The 13,198-nt window shown below is 43.2% G+C and overlaps 1 protein-coding gene across 2 annotated transcripts in view; it reads left to right on the top strand.

Annotated features, from left to right (window-relative positions):
- Positions 1-13,198, top strand: part of MYO1E (myosin IE) — a 197,972-nt gene that overhangs the window by 134,662 nt on the left and 50,112 nt on the right. For both annotated transcript variants that reach the window (XM_072738646.1, XM_026000564.2), the window contains 4 exons: positions 283-450; positions 1,619-1,704; positions 3,925-4,006; positions 9,234-9,340. In XM_072738646.1, the coding sequence (XP_072594747.1) occupies positions 283-450; positions 1,619-1,704; positions 3,925-4,006; positions 9,234-9,340 (443 nt within the window). The remainder of the gene's footprint in view (positions 1-282; positions 451-1,618; positions 1,705-3,924; positions 4,007-9,233; positions 9,341-13,198) is intronic.

Genomic DNA, 13,198 nt, shown 5'->3' with positions numbered 1-13,198 from the left:
TCTGTATATGACTTTGAACAAAACCTCAGGGAGTTGAACAATTATTATTATTATTCAATTATTATTTTTTTTTTTGAAAATGGACTGTTCTCCATCAGATCTAAGTGGTAACTCCCATTTGGGTTTGTTAATGGCATTCTTGCTCAAAGGGAAAGACTGACTTTCAAGATGTATCTTGAGTCTAGGGAACTATTTCCTGGCTTAAGAAAAAACCCAATAAGCCACCCAACTGGGGCTTTAAACAGTCACTGAATTAGGGCTTTGCTTTCTTGGTCCCGTCAGAACCCTCCTGGGATCATGAGCATCCTGGACGACGTGTGTGCCACGATGCACGCAGTGGGGGAGGGAGCAGATCAGACGCTGCTGCAGAAGCTTCAGATGCAGATTGGGAGTCATGAGCACTTCAACAGCTGGAATCAAGGCTTCATTATTCACCATTATGCTGGGAAGGTATGTTCAGAGAGCAGGGGTCCCACGGGAAAGAAGTTACCCTTTTTAATGCCTACCTTAATGTTTTAAGCCTTTGGGTCGGTGATCTGTTTTCTCATGAGGCAACTGGTGATAATATCCATATAGTTTCATCTGCTTCACTGTATTTTATTCATTCAGCATTTATTCATTCCTTCAACAACATGGGACCTATGAAGTTTTTGCAGAGGCAGTACAAAGGGTAGTATACACTGCTGCATCTTTTAAAATCATGAATCACCCTGGTGTGTATATTAACATGCTGAAGGAATGGATTTTTGTCTTGCCTCTTGCTGCAATCACAAGCCTGTATCCCTCACCTGCCTGTGCCTGCTGGAAGTATACATAAGGCTTGCTTTGGGGATGTCTGGCTGGCTTAGTCAGTAGAGCATCTGACTCTTGATCTCAGAGCCATGAGTTCAAGCCCCATGATAGGCATGGAGCCTACTTTAAATAAACAAATTAATTAATTAAAAAATAATGCTTGCTTTTGATGTTCGTCCTCATAAGATGCATGATTATTGGGTGCCTCCAGGGCACCAGGCTTTGTCTAGGTGCCAGTAATGCAAAGAGAAGTAAGTTGAGGTCATGCTGCTTGGCGTCTTCTAGTCCTATGGAAATCCACAGGTCTCACCTTTCACCCATCTAATTTCTTATTAACCAGGGTCCCTGAGCATGAGTTTTTGGCTGACATGATCCAATGATGATGCCATTTGTAAAAAAAATTACAAAACCTCAGATGACATGCCCCATTGCAATGGATAAATGAGCATAAGGAGTTTTATTCTGTTGTAGTGAAAATTTAGGGAAGTAATTAGGTCTATTTCTTAGACACTCCTGTGGATTCACTGAAGAAAAGGGGTATGTGATCATGGTAGCCAAAGTCCTGGTCATAGATCATCTGGGCCATGTAGGCAGCTGAATACCATTCATCAGCATCCATAGACCATCACCACCTAAGTTAGCTAACAAGTTAAATAAAACATGCACAGCCTTAATGTGACAGTTCATAATGAAATCCCAATTGTACATCTGGAAATATTCACATTCTGGTAAGAATAGCCATGCCAACTTGGATTTTTGTTGTTGTTGTTGTTGTTCAATGAAATACTTACAGGATAAAATTTGATTTCTTTCCATTCTTGGCCAGGTATCCTATGACATGGATGGCTTTTGTGAAAGGAACCGTGATGTGCTTTTTATGGATCTGATTGAGCTTATGCAGAGCAGTGAGCTGTAAGTGCATTTTGCCTTATCTGATATGGGATATAGGTTTGATCAAATTTTTAGTATTTAAAAAAATAACTTGTGGTGTGGCCATCAGTTTGTTCTTTGAGCTCTCAGGTCTGGGGTATCATTGCACAATTTGGTTTTTCAAAATAATTTTTCTTCTCCAGTCCCATGTGCCCCTAACATCTTCTGCCACTAGATTCTGCATGCTATGTCATGCCTTTCTGAGCCCACAGTTTCATCATTGTTAGCAGTGTTATCAGGGAGAGGCTCCTGGAGTTGGGTTGGGATAGCCATTTCTGGCTATCTAAGAGTGGAATATTCTGGTTCTGGGATATTTTGCCCTGAGAATATTATCCCAAGGACTTTCTATGGTCATTCAATTTTTTGAATTGCTAATGCCTTAGCAGGATGGGAGATAACTTATCCCTGAAGCACTTGGGAAATGGCTCAAGAAATTTGGGAGGTGCAACTGAAAAGGGATTCCCTTGGGGATTTATTTGAACTCTCAAGACCCTGTCTAAGCTCTAGGGGTAGAAGCAGTAGGGGCGTCCATCCCCCTTGCAATCTGTAGGAACCCCCAAGACCAGCTCTGCTATGTCCTTTCCTCCCCTCTTCCCTGCAAAAGTTCCCAAAATCCTGGATATAAAGTGTAATTTACATGATCGGGCCTGTATGTGCCAGGCAGATACAATATTGCACAGTTTTCAAGACTTCACAGTTTTTAGAGCAGCCTCCAAGTAATAGCTGCCCTTTGAGTCTGGTACTTAAGCTGCTATAATAAATATTTAAGGTTAGCTTCCTTAGTTAATAGCCCTAATTCTGACAATTTTCTAAGAAAACTAAGCATGCTTTTCAGGCTTTGGCCAGAAGTTGTTCTCCATTTCCTTCTCTTCCCCTTCTCCCCATCCTGCCTCTTCTGGCTCTCATCTCCCCATGCTCTACTTCCTGTGCTCATGCCCCCAACTTTGGAGATTTCAAATTTGTTTTCATTTGAGAACACATAAAATCGATCTGTTCCTCTTAAAAAGTCAGGTAAGACGCAAGTCCTGCCCTGTGGGTTTTTATGATGGTCAGGTGCAGACTTGCTTTCAGATTTTTTTTTAATTTTTATTTTTTAGTTATTAAAGTTATTGCCAAGTTTGAGAGCTATTGATGGCTTCCATGTAAATTCCTGTCCTCTAGACATAGTCTATTGTTCATTAAACACATTCGCTGAAAAAATCTATAATTGCATCTGGTCAAGTTAAAAGTAGAATGTGGGGAGACTTCCTAGAAAAATTGAGATGGCCCAAAAGCTATTTAGGAGAAAATTAATTTGAGGGTCAGTCTACTGGTTTACATGGATGACTTTATTCAACTAGTCAGCACATATTTATCGAGCATCCATTGATGGTTGCTGGCATCCACAGTGCCAGGCTGTGTTCCAGACACCAAAGGCACTGAGAGTACTAGGATTTTGTCCCTGCCCTGTGTCTTGGTGAGGCAGGTAGATGAACAAATGCAGCTTAATTGGAGCAACTAATGAAAATATATTTAACAGGCAAAGGATTGGTGAATCACTACTGCTTCACTTAAAATGACTGGTACTCAAAAGCGCAGTTTGTCAAAGTTTTTTTTTTGCAGGGGCGAGGGGCACAGTGTCATACTGGCATTGAGTAGGCAAAGCTCACTCATGCTGCAAAATATCCTACAATGTGTAAGGCAGCCTCCTCCTCCCCACCCCCAACAAAGAATTATCCAGCCTTTAATCCCAGTGTCAATAGCCAAGATGGAGATGCCCTGCCTTAGATCAAAGCAGAATCAGCATCGGATCTTGACAGACAATTCATACACACACCCAAGCTCCAGTCTGTCCTACTGATCTTAATTCGGTAAACCTACACCAACCCTGTCCGTGTGTCCTCTTGTCAAGTCATACCTCGGTTCCAGGGCATGGGCAAATTCAAAAGGCAGAGTTGTTTGTTTGTTTTTTCTCAAAAGGCAGAGTTTAAAAATTTATTTTTCAGGCTTTGACACTAGGATGCCTAGTTCTTAGAATTCTTCCTCCCTTTCTTTTGTCCACTGCTTATTTCCCGGAGTCGTACCTTGATGGCCTGTGCTCTGAGTCTGATGAGGCAAGGTTATGCACTTCTGGTTGGCCCTCCTTTCCATTCCTTACAGAAGCAGGCTTTCAGGCCCTGAGGTACCTGCTGATGGCTGACTGTTCTCTTTCTCCTTTTCCAGACCTTTTATCAAGTCTTTATTTCCGGAAAATCTGCAAGCTGACAAGAAAGGGCGCCCAACCACTGCCGGAAGCAAAATAAAGGTTTGTTCTATTTGGGGACGTTTATAGATTCCTCTAAGAGGCAGGGTTTTCTAGGAGTCAAGAACTACACCCTTAGGCCAGGATGAGGTTGGTGAGATGTAACAGAATGGTTATAATCGCTTCTTGGCCTTTTAGCTAAGATCAAGTACAGAATGGTTATAGAAGATGCCCAGAAGTGGGGTTGCTGCTTGAAAAAAGTGACAGGATGCACGCCGAATTTGACTTGGCTGCACTAAAACCCTAAATGGATATTAAGTACCTCATAGCTTCGTAGTCAGCAGATGATAATCAACTACTTTCTAAGAAGAAATGGCTTTAATCAGAATCTGAAAGAATTCACATTTAACTATCAGAGAAAATTTTATGATTGAGCTGGATTTTAGATTTTGATGACCTTTTCCATATTGGAACCTAAAACTTGCCAATTATGGAACTTCACCTACCTGAAATTCTACTAGGTCTCATGGGGGCAATTTATGCACCCTCCCTGGATATTGCAGGCCTCTCCTTTGTGCAGATTACAGACACATCTGGTCCCATAGCGCCTTCACGCCAGAAGGAGTTCCTGCAGTGTTTTGGGGGAGCCCCTGTGGAGAATGCACTATGTAATCTGAACCATTGTGTGATGAAATTCATTGTCCCTAATTACACCCTGAATTTAGAGGTTGTGTCAAACACACTTAATCATGTAATTCTTTGAGTCACCAAACTATTTAAAAAAAAAAATCATACCAGTTAAATACCACCCTGATTTTATAATCAATAGGATCATTGAATGATTAACAGTAGGTCCCTGGGGGTCCATCGCCTGTGTTGAAATCCCAGCTGTGGCTTTTGTTAGCTTGTGATTGCCAGCAAATTGGCTAAACTCTCATTGCCTCTTTTCCTATATCTCTAAGGTGGAGATCTTTGCACCTACCTCAAGGGGTACTGTGGTCTTGAATTTAGCAATCCACCTAAGGCATGCAGCACACTGCCTGAAACATCATAAACACAAAATGGACCTCATCTCCTATTATACTCTGCTCTGTTTCCCCCTCCTTGTGTGCCATGCTTACTCATCTCTGCTTCATTCTTAGTGGACTCTTGTTTCTGTGTTTGCGTGCCCCCTCCCTGGCTCTATGTATCCAAATCCTGCTCCACCTCCTCACAAGGCTCTCTACAACCCCAGCCATTGGACACCATGGTTGTTGCTGTCTGTTCTTCTGGCTGGCTTTCTTCCCTAAGTGTTTCCTGTATGGAAGCCTGCCTCCCCAGCCCCTGAGGGCAAGAACACTGGCTGGAATAAAGGAAACAATAGTCAAAAATTCATAGCAACAAGAAGATTCCAGTCAAGAGCAGCCTTCGGGTTAGGGGAGGAAGTCAGATACAAGCTCAGCTTTGAACTAGAGGGTACACTCCTCTGGGACTAGGGACAGTCATGTTCAAAGTACTAGAGACATTTAGTAGCCCTGGGATGATCCCTGGATTGAGTTCACTGGAGCAGAAAGTTGAAGGCAGAGAGCAGATGCCATTCTCATGAGGCCCCAGATTGTAATGTCTGTGTGAAGCTTCTGACTCATGCCTTTACTTCAAGGTCCTGGATAAGGATTAGCTCTGGGCTGGAAAATCTAGTCACAAGACTGTCACATTCAGATCCAAGGGGCCCAGATCATCAAGGTTCCAATGACTCACTTTCAAGTGGTCTGGATACTCAGTTGAGCCTATTCCCTATAAAACAGAGGGTGGAGATAGAGGCATTTTTCTCTTCATTAGAAGACTTGACCTCTTTCTTTCCTTCTATATTCTTGTCTACTTGAATGCTCAAAATTGCCACCTTCTGGGTGTACTCAAAATATTCAGTATTGTAAGGACTGCAAAGATGGCTATGGTCTGAGGAGGTCAACCTCAAGTCAGCCAGCTTAAGTGGGATTGTAATACTGTCCATGTTCTTACCCCCAGGGGTACCCTCGTTCATGGACTGTGTGACTCATGTCTGTCTGATGCTTTACCTCCACACAGGAATGAAATTCTCCCTGTTTTATAATCCCCTCTAAAACACCTCTTAGAGAGGTATAGCCATGGCCAATCTCTTACACCTCTCATATCTGCAGCATTTTGCAAATATTAAATATCATCTCAATGATATCCCTGAAGTATATACATTTAAAGGGATCTGGAGTTCCTTGGAAAAGAAATTAAATTTATGTTCAAGGTAGTTTTAGCGTTAGGTATTTTATTATATTCTAATTCTTGAAAATTTCAAACTGATCTATAGGATCTAATTAATGAGTATTTATTTGGTGAGAACTCCTATTTTCTCATTTATAAATCATAATATGCTATATTTAATAGCACCTTTTGATGTTGAAGCTTCACTAAGTTCTACATTGTTGTGGCTAGAAGGGACCAGTTTTGCAATTAGAGTTGAAGATTGATGCTGTGGAAATTGCATTGAGCTTAGCGCTGGCCAAGTGGACAGGCCTGTGGCTTCATCTAAGTGAGAGGAGACTCTGGAGGAATGGATACGTCAGGAGGTGAAAGCATGATGTGGGGACTGTACTTGTTGACTTTTAACATCTTTTCAACCTTTATTTTATTTTTAAATTTTATTTACTTACTTGAGAGAATGAGTAGGGGAGGCAGAGGAAGAAGGAGAAGCAGGCTCCCTGTTGGCAGTGAGCCCAATGTGGGGCTTGATCCCAGGACCCCAGAATCATGACCTGAACTGAAGGCAGATGTTCATCCGACTGAGGCACCCACATCTTTTCCAACCCTTAAATTAAGATATTAGAGGTCTTATAGTGCAATCCACTTAGTTTACAAATGGGGGAACTGTGAATTTCCAGAGAAATTTAGTGATTTGTCATGTAGCTTACAAACAATAGAGGCAGAACCCCAACTTGGGCTTGCTAGTAATCTGTGTTGAAGGTAGAATGAGGAGCCTTTACCCTAAGCCTTTCCTTGCTGTCCTGTCCCGTCTGCATATTTTACATTATGCTTCTGTTTGGCAAGTGCCTTTGGTAACCTTCTGTCCTAACTCCTGGACAGTTCTGGTCTAGAGTCCAGATAAATCCAGTTGCTGCCTCCCAGCCACTTCAAGAGACATCTAAAGTTGACCCATAGCTAAATTCAGGATAATTTTGATGGTCAAAGCGTATTCCTATTTGCCAAACCAAATTTTCCCACAACCTAAAGGTTTTATCTACTCCTGGCTCACTCTATTAATTCCTTTTATATCTCACCGAACTATCTCCTGTCTTCCCTAGGGAGGCAGGATTGCCTTGTGGTTAAGGAACAGATTTGGGAGGCAGCACACTTGAGCTCAAGCCTCAGTGCTGTGTCACTAATTGTACCATCTTGAGCAATACTTTATTTCTTTATGGTCCCATTTCCTCATCTAAAAAAATAGTAATAATACTAGTAGCTACCACTTAGAATGGTGAGGCAGAGGGATGCCTGGGTGGTTCAGTGGCTGAGCATCTGCCTTCAGCGCAGAGAGTGATCAGCGCAGGGTCCTGGGATTGAGTCCCACATTGAGCTCCCTGTAGGGACCCTGCTTCTCCCTCTGCCCTTGTCTCTGCCTCTCTCTCTATGTGTCTCTTAGGAATAAATAAATAAATAAAAGCTTTAAAAAAAAAAAGAATGGTGAGGCAGAAATGAGAAGGTTCATATGTCTAGCCCCCTGGTGCACATTCAGTAAATGTCACCCCATTACTACTTTGAGCTAGAGAAAGCCATGTCAGGTAGCAGGTCACTCAAGTCATCCTTGCCGCTTTGTATGCTCATACTAAGGTGAAAATAAGGTGTCTTTTTATAAGCTTAGGACTGAAGAGTCTGCCAAGTTACTGTTGGAAATAAAGTTTTGATAAAATTAAAATATAAAAAATAAAAATAACAAGTCCGGGGACTTAAAAAGAAGCATCGGTATATGAAGGCCCTGCCCAGCCCTGCCTCCTGTGTTGCAAAGATCATCAGATTTGTTCTCAAATACCATCTACATCGACAGAAGAGATGGGAGTCAATTGACTTTTTCACCATAGGGCTTTGCTTTGACCGTACGACCTCTGCAGCTTTGTCCTTCTAAGCATTGCAAAAAATGCTATATCCTGCACATCTAAACAGAGAACAAAATTCACCAGTGAACATCTAGCTTTGAATCTACTCGAGTTTTTCTCAAGGGTTTCAGATTTCCCAAACCCATGAAAACAAAAAGCCCTAATTGAGAGAGGGTTGTCTCCTGCAGGCATATCTCTTCTGCTGACTTTGTAATGGTTTTGCTGGCTTTAGAGATCCCTTCTCTCTATTTTCCTTTAGAGGTTTTCTGTCTTTGCACTGACTTGCTCGGAAGGAGAGTTTGTGTGGCCTCACAAGGGCTCTGCTGTGTGGCAGTGGGAATGCTGATGTGGGTCTGCTCCCATTCTCTTTAAAGTTTGAGATGCTCATGATTTGAAAGGCATCAGAAGCAATTCCAGCTTTAGTTATGTGGCTTTCTCTGTTTGAGCCCAGTTTTCTTTTAGTATCCGGTAGTCAGGTAGTGAGAGATGACTTTCTTAATTGAATATTTTGTGAAGGAGCAGGTGACCTGCCACACTGAAAGCAATCATGTGCTGCAGATTTATAAAAGGACATGTTGAGGAAGAAGATGAATGAAGTGGCATGTTGGAAAGATTTATAAGTTCTGAGATTGTGATGTCTCTCCCACCCTTTATGAATTTCCATCATTTTAATAAGGTGATTCCTCATTGGTTAGATTGCCCAGAGAGTACAGGGGCCTTTGATGCTTTAGCCTTACAAATAATTTCTCCTCGCTGCCCCACCCTCGCACCACAAAAAGTTTATGAGAACAGTGTGTTTGCAAAGGCCCTTAATCAACATAAACTTAATTAGTTAATAACTGGCATGCTTCCTTGTTTCTCATGAAAAGAATTGTATGGGAAGATTTACTGGTTTTGTTGTTTTGGTTTGTTGGGGGTTTGTGTGTTTTATTTTATTAACTATACTGAAAAGACCTGGTTGTTCCCAAAAATCGAATTTCAAACTCATTGGTAGGTGTTAAAATATCATAAAAGTCAGTCGAGCCTTACAAAAGTATAGTAGACCAGAGGCAAGCTTAATGAGCAAGTTGTCACGAAGATTAATTTCTAGCTGTATATTTCCACACTAGAGTTTCACAGCTCCCCTTTGAAAGTCGGTGTGCTTGGGAGAAAGCTCCACGTGTCCATCTGATGTTATTCTTCCTTTCTAGAAACAAGCCAATGACCTTGTGAGCACCCTGATGAAATGCACACCTCACTACATTCGCTGCATTAAACCAAACGAAACCAAGAAGCCCAGAGACTGGGAAGAAAGCAGGTATGGTCAGGTTGGCCGATGGGGAGGCTGAAGCCAGCTGAGGTGGGCCCTGGCACATGTTCCCTCTGCTTGTGATGGGCTACCCTATGCCAAGGACAGAAACAGTTGAAATTGTTTTCAGATGTGTTTCACATCCTTGTGTCTTAACTTTTTCATGATGAATGAGGCCTCTTTTTTTTCCCCCTCCTTGTCTTTTCCTAAAATGTTAGCAGTTCCATTCAATTCAGAATTAGCAATTTATAATGTTGATCTTGGCTAGTCTAGGGACAGATTTTGGGGGGAACCTTAATACTGCAGAATCAGGGTGGTTTTAAAATTAGTTTGGGGCAGCCCCCGGTGGCGCAGCGGTTTGGCGCCGCCTGCAGCCTGGGGTGTGATCCTGGAGACCCGGGATGGAGTCCCACGTCGGGCTCCCTGCATAGAGCCTGCTTCTCCCTCTGCCTGTGTCTCTGCCTCTGTCTCTGTGTCTATGAATGAATAAATAAAATCTTTAAAAAAAAATCTTTAAAATCTTTAAAAAAAAATAGTCTTTAAAAAATAAAATAAAATAAAATTAGTTTGATATATAACAATAATAATAATAGTAATAATAATAATAATAAAATTAGTTTGAGCTCCTGTGTAGACATTCTTAGTACACTTAGCTCCTCATTGGTACCCACAGGATGTGGCGTAGCATACTCAGCTCAGGGTTAAGAGTGAAAGTCTAAAGAGCTGGATAAAAAGCAATCTGTCCTTTATGGTGGCTCTTAGGGATACTGGGGGCATGCTCTAGGTTCAGTACCTGCCCATGGGGACTGTGTTTATGAGCAGAGTGATGACTTCCTTTGGGAGGGAACAAGGCACCGGGAGACATGTGGCATGTGGGGTTCAGCAAAGCCCTCTTGTTTCTGACTCCAGAAAAATCCTGTGTCACTATTCCTCCTACACTGGCATTTAGGGGCATGGCCTCTGCAGGATGGAATGGGGTGTTGAGTAGGAAAATGTTAAGAATGGCAAGAGAATATAATTTTATCTAACTAGGGGTCCAGATGTGCACTCCTAAGAGGCCTGACCCTACCGTCCATGGACACACAGGAAACAGGGCTGAGGCAAGGCGTTAGGGTGATTGGACCAGAGGGAGGAGCCCACCATTGCCACCAGACAGTCGGATCCCTGGACAGGAACATATAAAACTATCTTTTTTCTTTCCTCTCTTGGAGAAAAGTAGATAGACTTAGGTAACGGCGCCTGGGTGGCTCAGTTGGTTAAGTAAACAAATGCCTTCAGCTCAAGTCATGATCTCAGGGTTCTGGGATGGGGCCCTACATTGGGCTCCATGCTCAGTGGGGAGTCTACTTCTCCCTTTCCTTCTGCCTGTTGCTCCCCCTGCTTGTGCTCTCTTTCTCTTGCTAACTCTCAAATAAATAAATATTTTTTTTTAAAAGATAGATGTAGGTACCAAGCAACTTACCAAGGTTAAGCTCCACAATGGCCAGACCAGAAGGGAAAGCCGTGGCTGCCAGTCACCCCCCCTGCCCCTACCCAAGAGACATGTATAGGTCCATTCCATCCTGCCAGCAAGATCCTTCCTAACCATGGTGGGCAGATGAGACTTGATCGGTTACCAGAGGTAAAAGATGAGTGGTAAGAAAAGTGCCCAGGTGCCAGCATTCACTGTCTGCCAGTCCTTGTTTGTGTTTTCCTACGTCATGTGCAGCCTAAGTCTGTTTCTCACCCTGTGATGCTGTGGGATGCAGCACCTTTCCGTTTTGTCAGTCTACAACATTCAGAGTAATCTCATCCATAGATACATGCTCCTCAAACGTCGTTTCCGTTCAATGGTTGACCGTGACTCCCCTTAAACATTCTTGGGTAATGATACCAAGGCTCCAATGAGGGACTCACTCCCTCTAGCTGTTCAGTCCAGCTTGGGATGTCTCTTGTATTATTAGCAGGCTCTATAGTCTTTCTCTTCATTGGTTTGACCCTAATCCAACATCTCTAATTTGCCCTAAGAATTTTCCTCAGGACTTTTCTGTTTAACAGCTCTTGTGTTAGTTCCTGCCAGTCATCACGTTTCCCTGCTATCTTTTCTCCCACTGCAGGTTCTCTGAAGGAACTGGATGTGGAATCTGATCATTCCCCTGGATGTCCTTAATTTGCCTCCTGCTTTTCTTTTTCTTTCTTTTTTTTCATAAAGATTTATTTATTTATTTTGGAGAGAGAGCGAGCACAAGCAGAAAGGGGGTGCAGAGGAAGAGGGAGAGGCAGAGAAGCAGATTCCCTGCTGAGCACAGAGACTGATGTGTGGGGCTTGATCCCAGGATCCTGAGATCATGACCTGAGCTGAAATCAGGAGTTCAGCACTTAACTGACTGAGCCACCCAGGAGCTTCCACCTTCTGCTTTTCTGAAATGGGTCACTCAGAGTTTCTTCTTTGAGACTAAGAGAATACCAGCATTATCGCCTCTTTCCACCTGAAGATAGAAAATGTCTATTTATTTATGTATGTATTTTTTTGCCTTCCTACACTAGTTCTCAAGCTTGTGGATGCACTAGAGTATCCCTCAGAGGGCTTGTTAAAACTGATTCAGTGGGTCTGTGTGGGGCCCAGGAATGTGCATTTTTAAAAGATTTATTTACTGGAGAGAGAGTGAGTGGGACGAGGGGCAGAGGGACAAGCAAACTCCCCGCTGAGTGTGGAACCCAAGGCAGGGCTCAGTTGCAGGACTCTGAGATTGTGACCTGAGCCGAAACCAAGCCTCAGACACTTAGCTGACTGAGCCACCCACGTGTAGTAGGAATGTGCATTTTTAAGAAACTCCTAGGCGATGCTAGTGCTGATGGTCTGGGCCTCATACTTTGAGAACAGCTGATCTAGAACAAAGGGCTGGCCTGGGACTTGGAAGAACTGTATTGTGGTGCCGGCCTGGCAGTAAGTGGTTTGAGTGAGACACTTCATCTCCTCCGTCCTCAATTTCATCCTCATTAAACTAAGAGGCTCAATTCAGAATGGGATCTCCTTCAGGCTGATAGAATGTCTCAGACCTGGGTGAGCTGTCAGCCTGCCATGCGTGTCTCCATGTCACTCCCACACCCACAGGTCCACAGGCACGCACACCACATTACATCTCCTGCTCATATACACACACGGTGGAAGGGTGGTGGTGAGATAGGCAACCTCAGAAACAGATTACAGCATCTTGGAAGCAGAGGTAGTGCTACAAGGCTTTAGCTCACCCTTCCCCTTACTTCCAATCCCATCGGGCTTCCCTTCCCCGCCCTTTCCAATGAACGTCCTCTTAAATGAGAACATCTCTCTCCCCCTACAAATGCAATGCGTCCTCAGCACTCTCTCCCTTACCCTGTATAGATTGCTCTGCTCAAAGTCCCTCTAAGACAGAAATTTGTCAATAGCTACTGGTCGAACGCTTCCCAGCCCTGAGGCTACCTTCTCATAAAATCCAAGCTGATTCATTGAAATATCAAAAACTGGAGAAATTAAGACAGGGATACATTTATTCAGTAAATCCCCATAGAATCCCTCCCTGTGGTGTTTTCCTTTTTTAAAAAAATTACACTAACTTATTTGAATTGCAGTAAGGAACTTCATACTGGACATTCGTGTAAACAGGTGTTAAGAAGTCTAAGGTATTTGTTGGTCAAGTGTGGATTTATAGTCCGCAGAGGATTGCTTCCTGGGATGCGCCCCTCCCCCCACCCTGGGTCAGGTTATTGTGTGACAGATGGTTTCACTTCTTCTGCGTGTGGAGAGTTAGGGGCTGTGAAAGGGCACTGTGCTTCATTGGCAGGGATTACACGGTCAATTGAAGTTCTCGGTGGACGGGGTTACTCATTCCACAAGTTTATGGGGTG

This window comes from Vulpes vulpes, chromosome 15, assembly GCF_048418805.1.
Source record: "Vulpes vulpes isolate BD-2025 chromosome 15, VulVul3, whole genome shotgun sequence".
Classification (NCBI taxonomy): domain Eukaryota; kingdom Metazoa; phylum Chordata; class Mammalia; order Carnivora; family Canidae; genus Vulpes; species Vulpes vulpes.
This window is presented reverse-complemented; position numbering and strand designations above follow the sequence as displayed.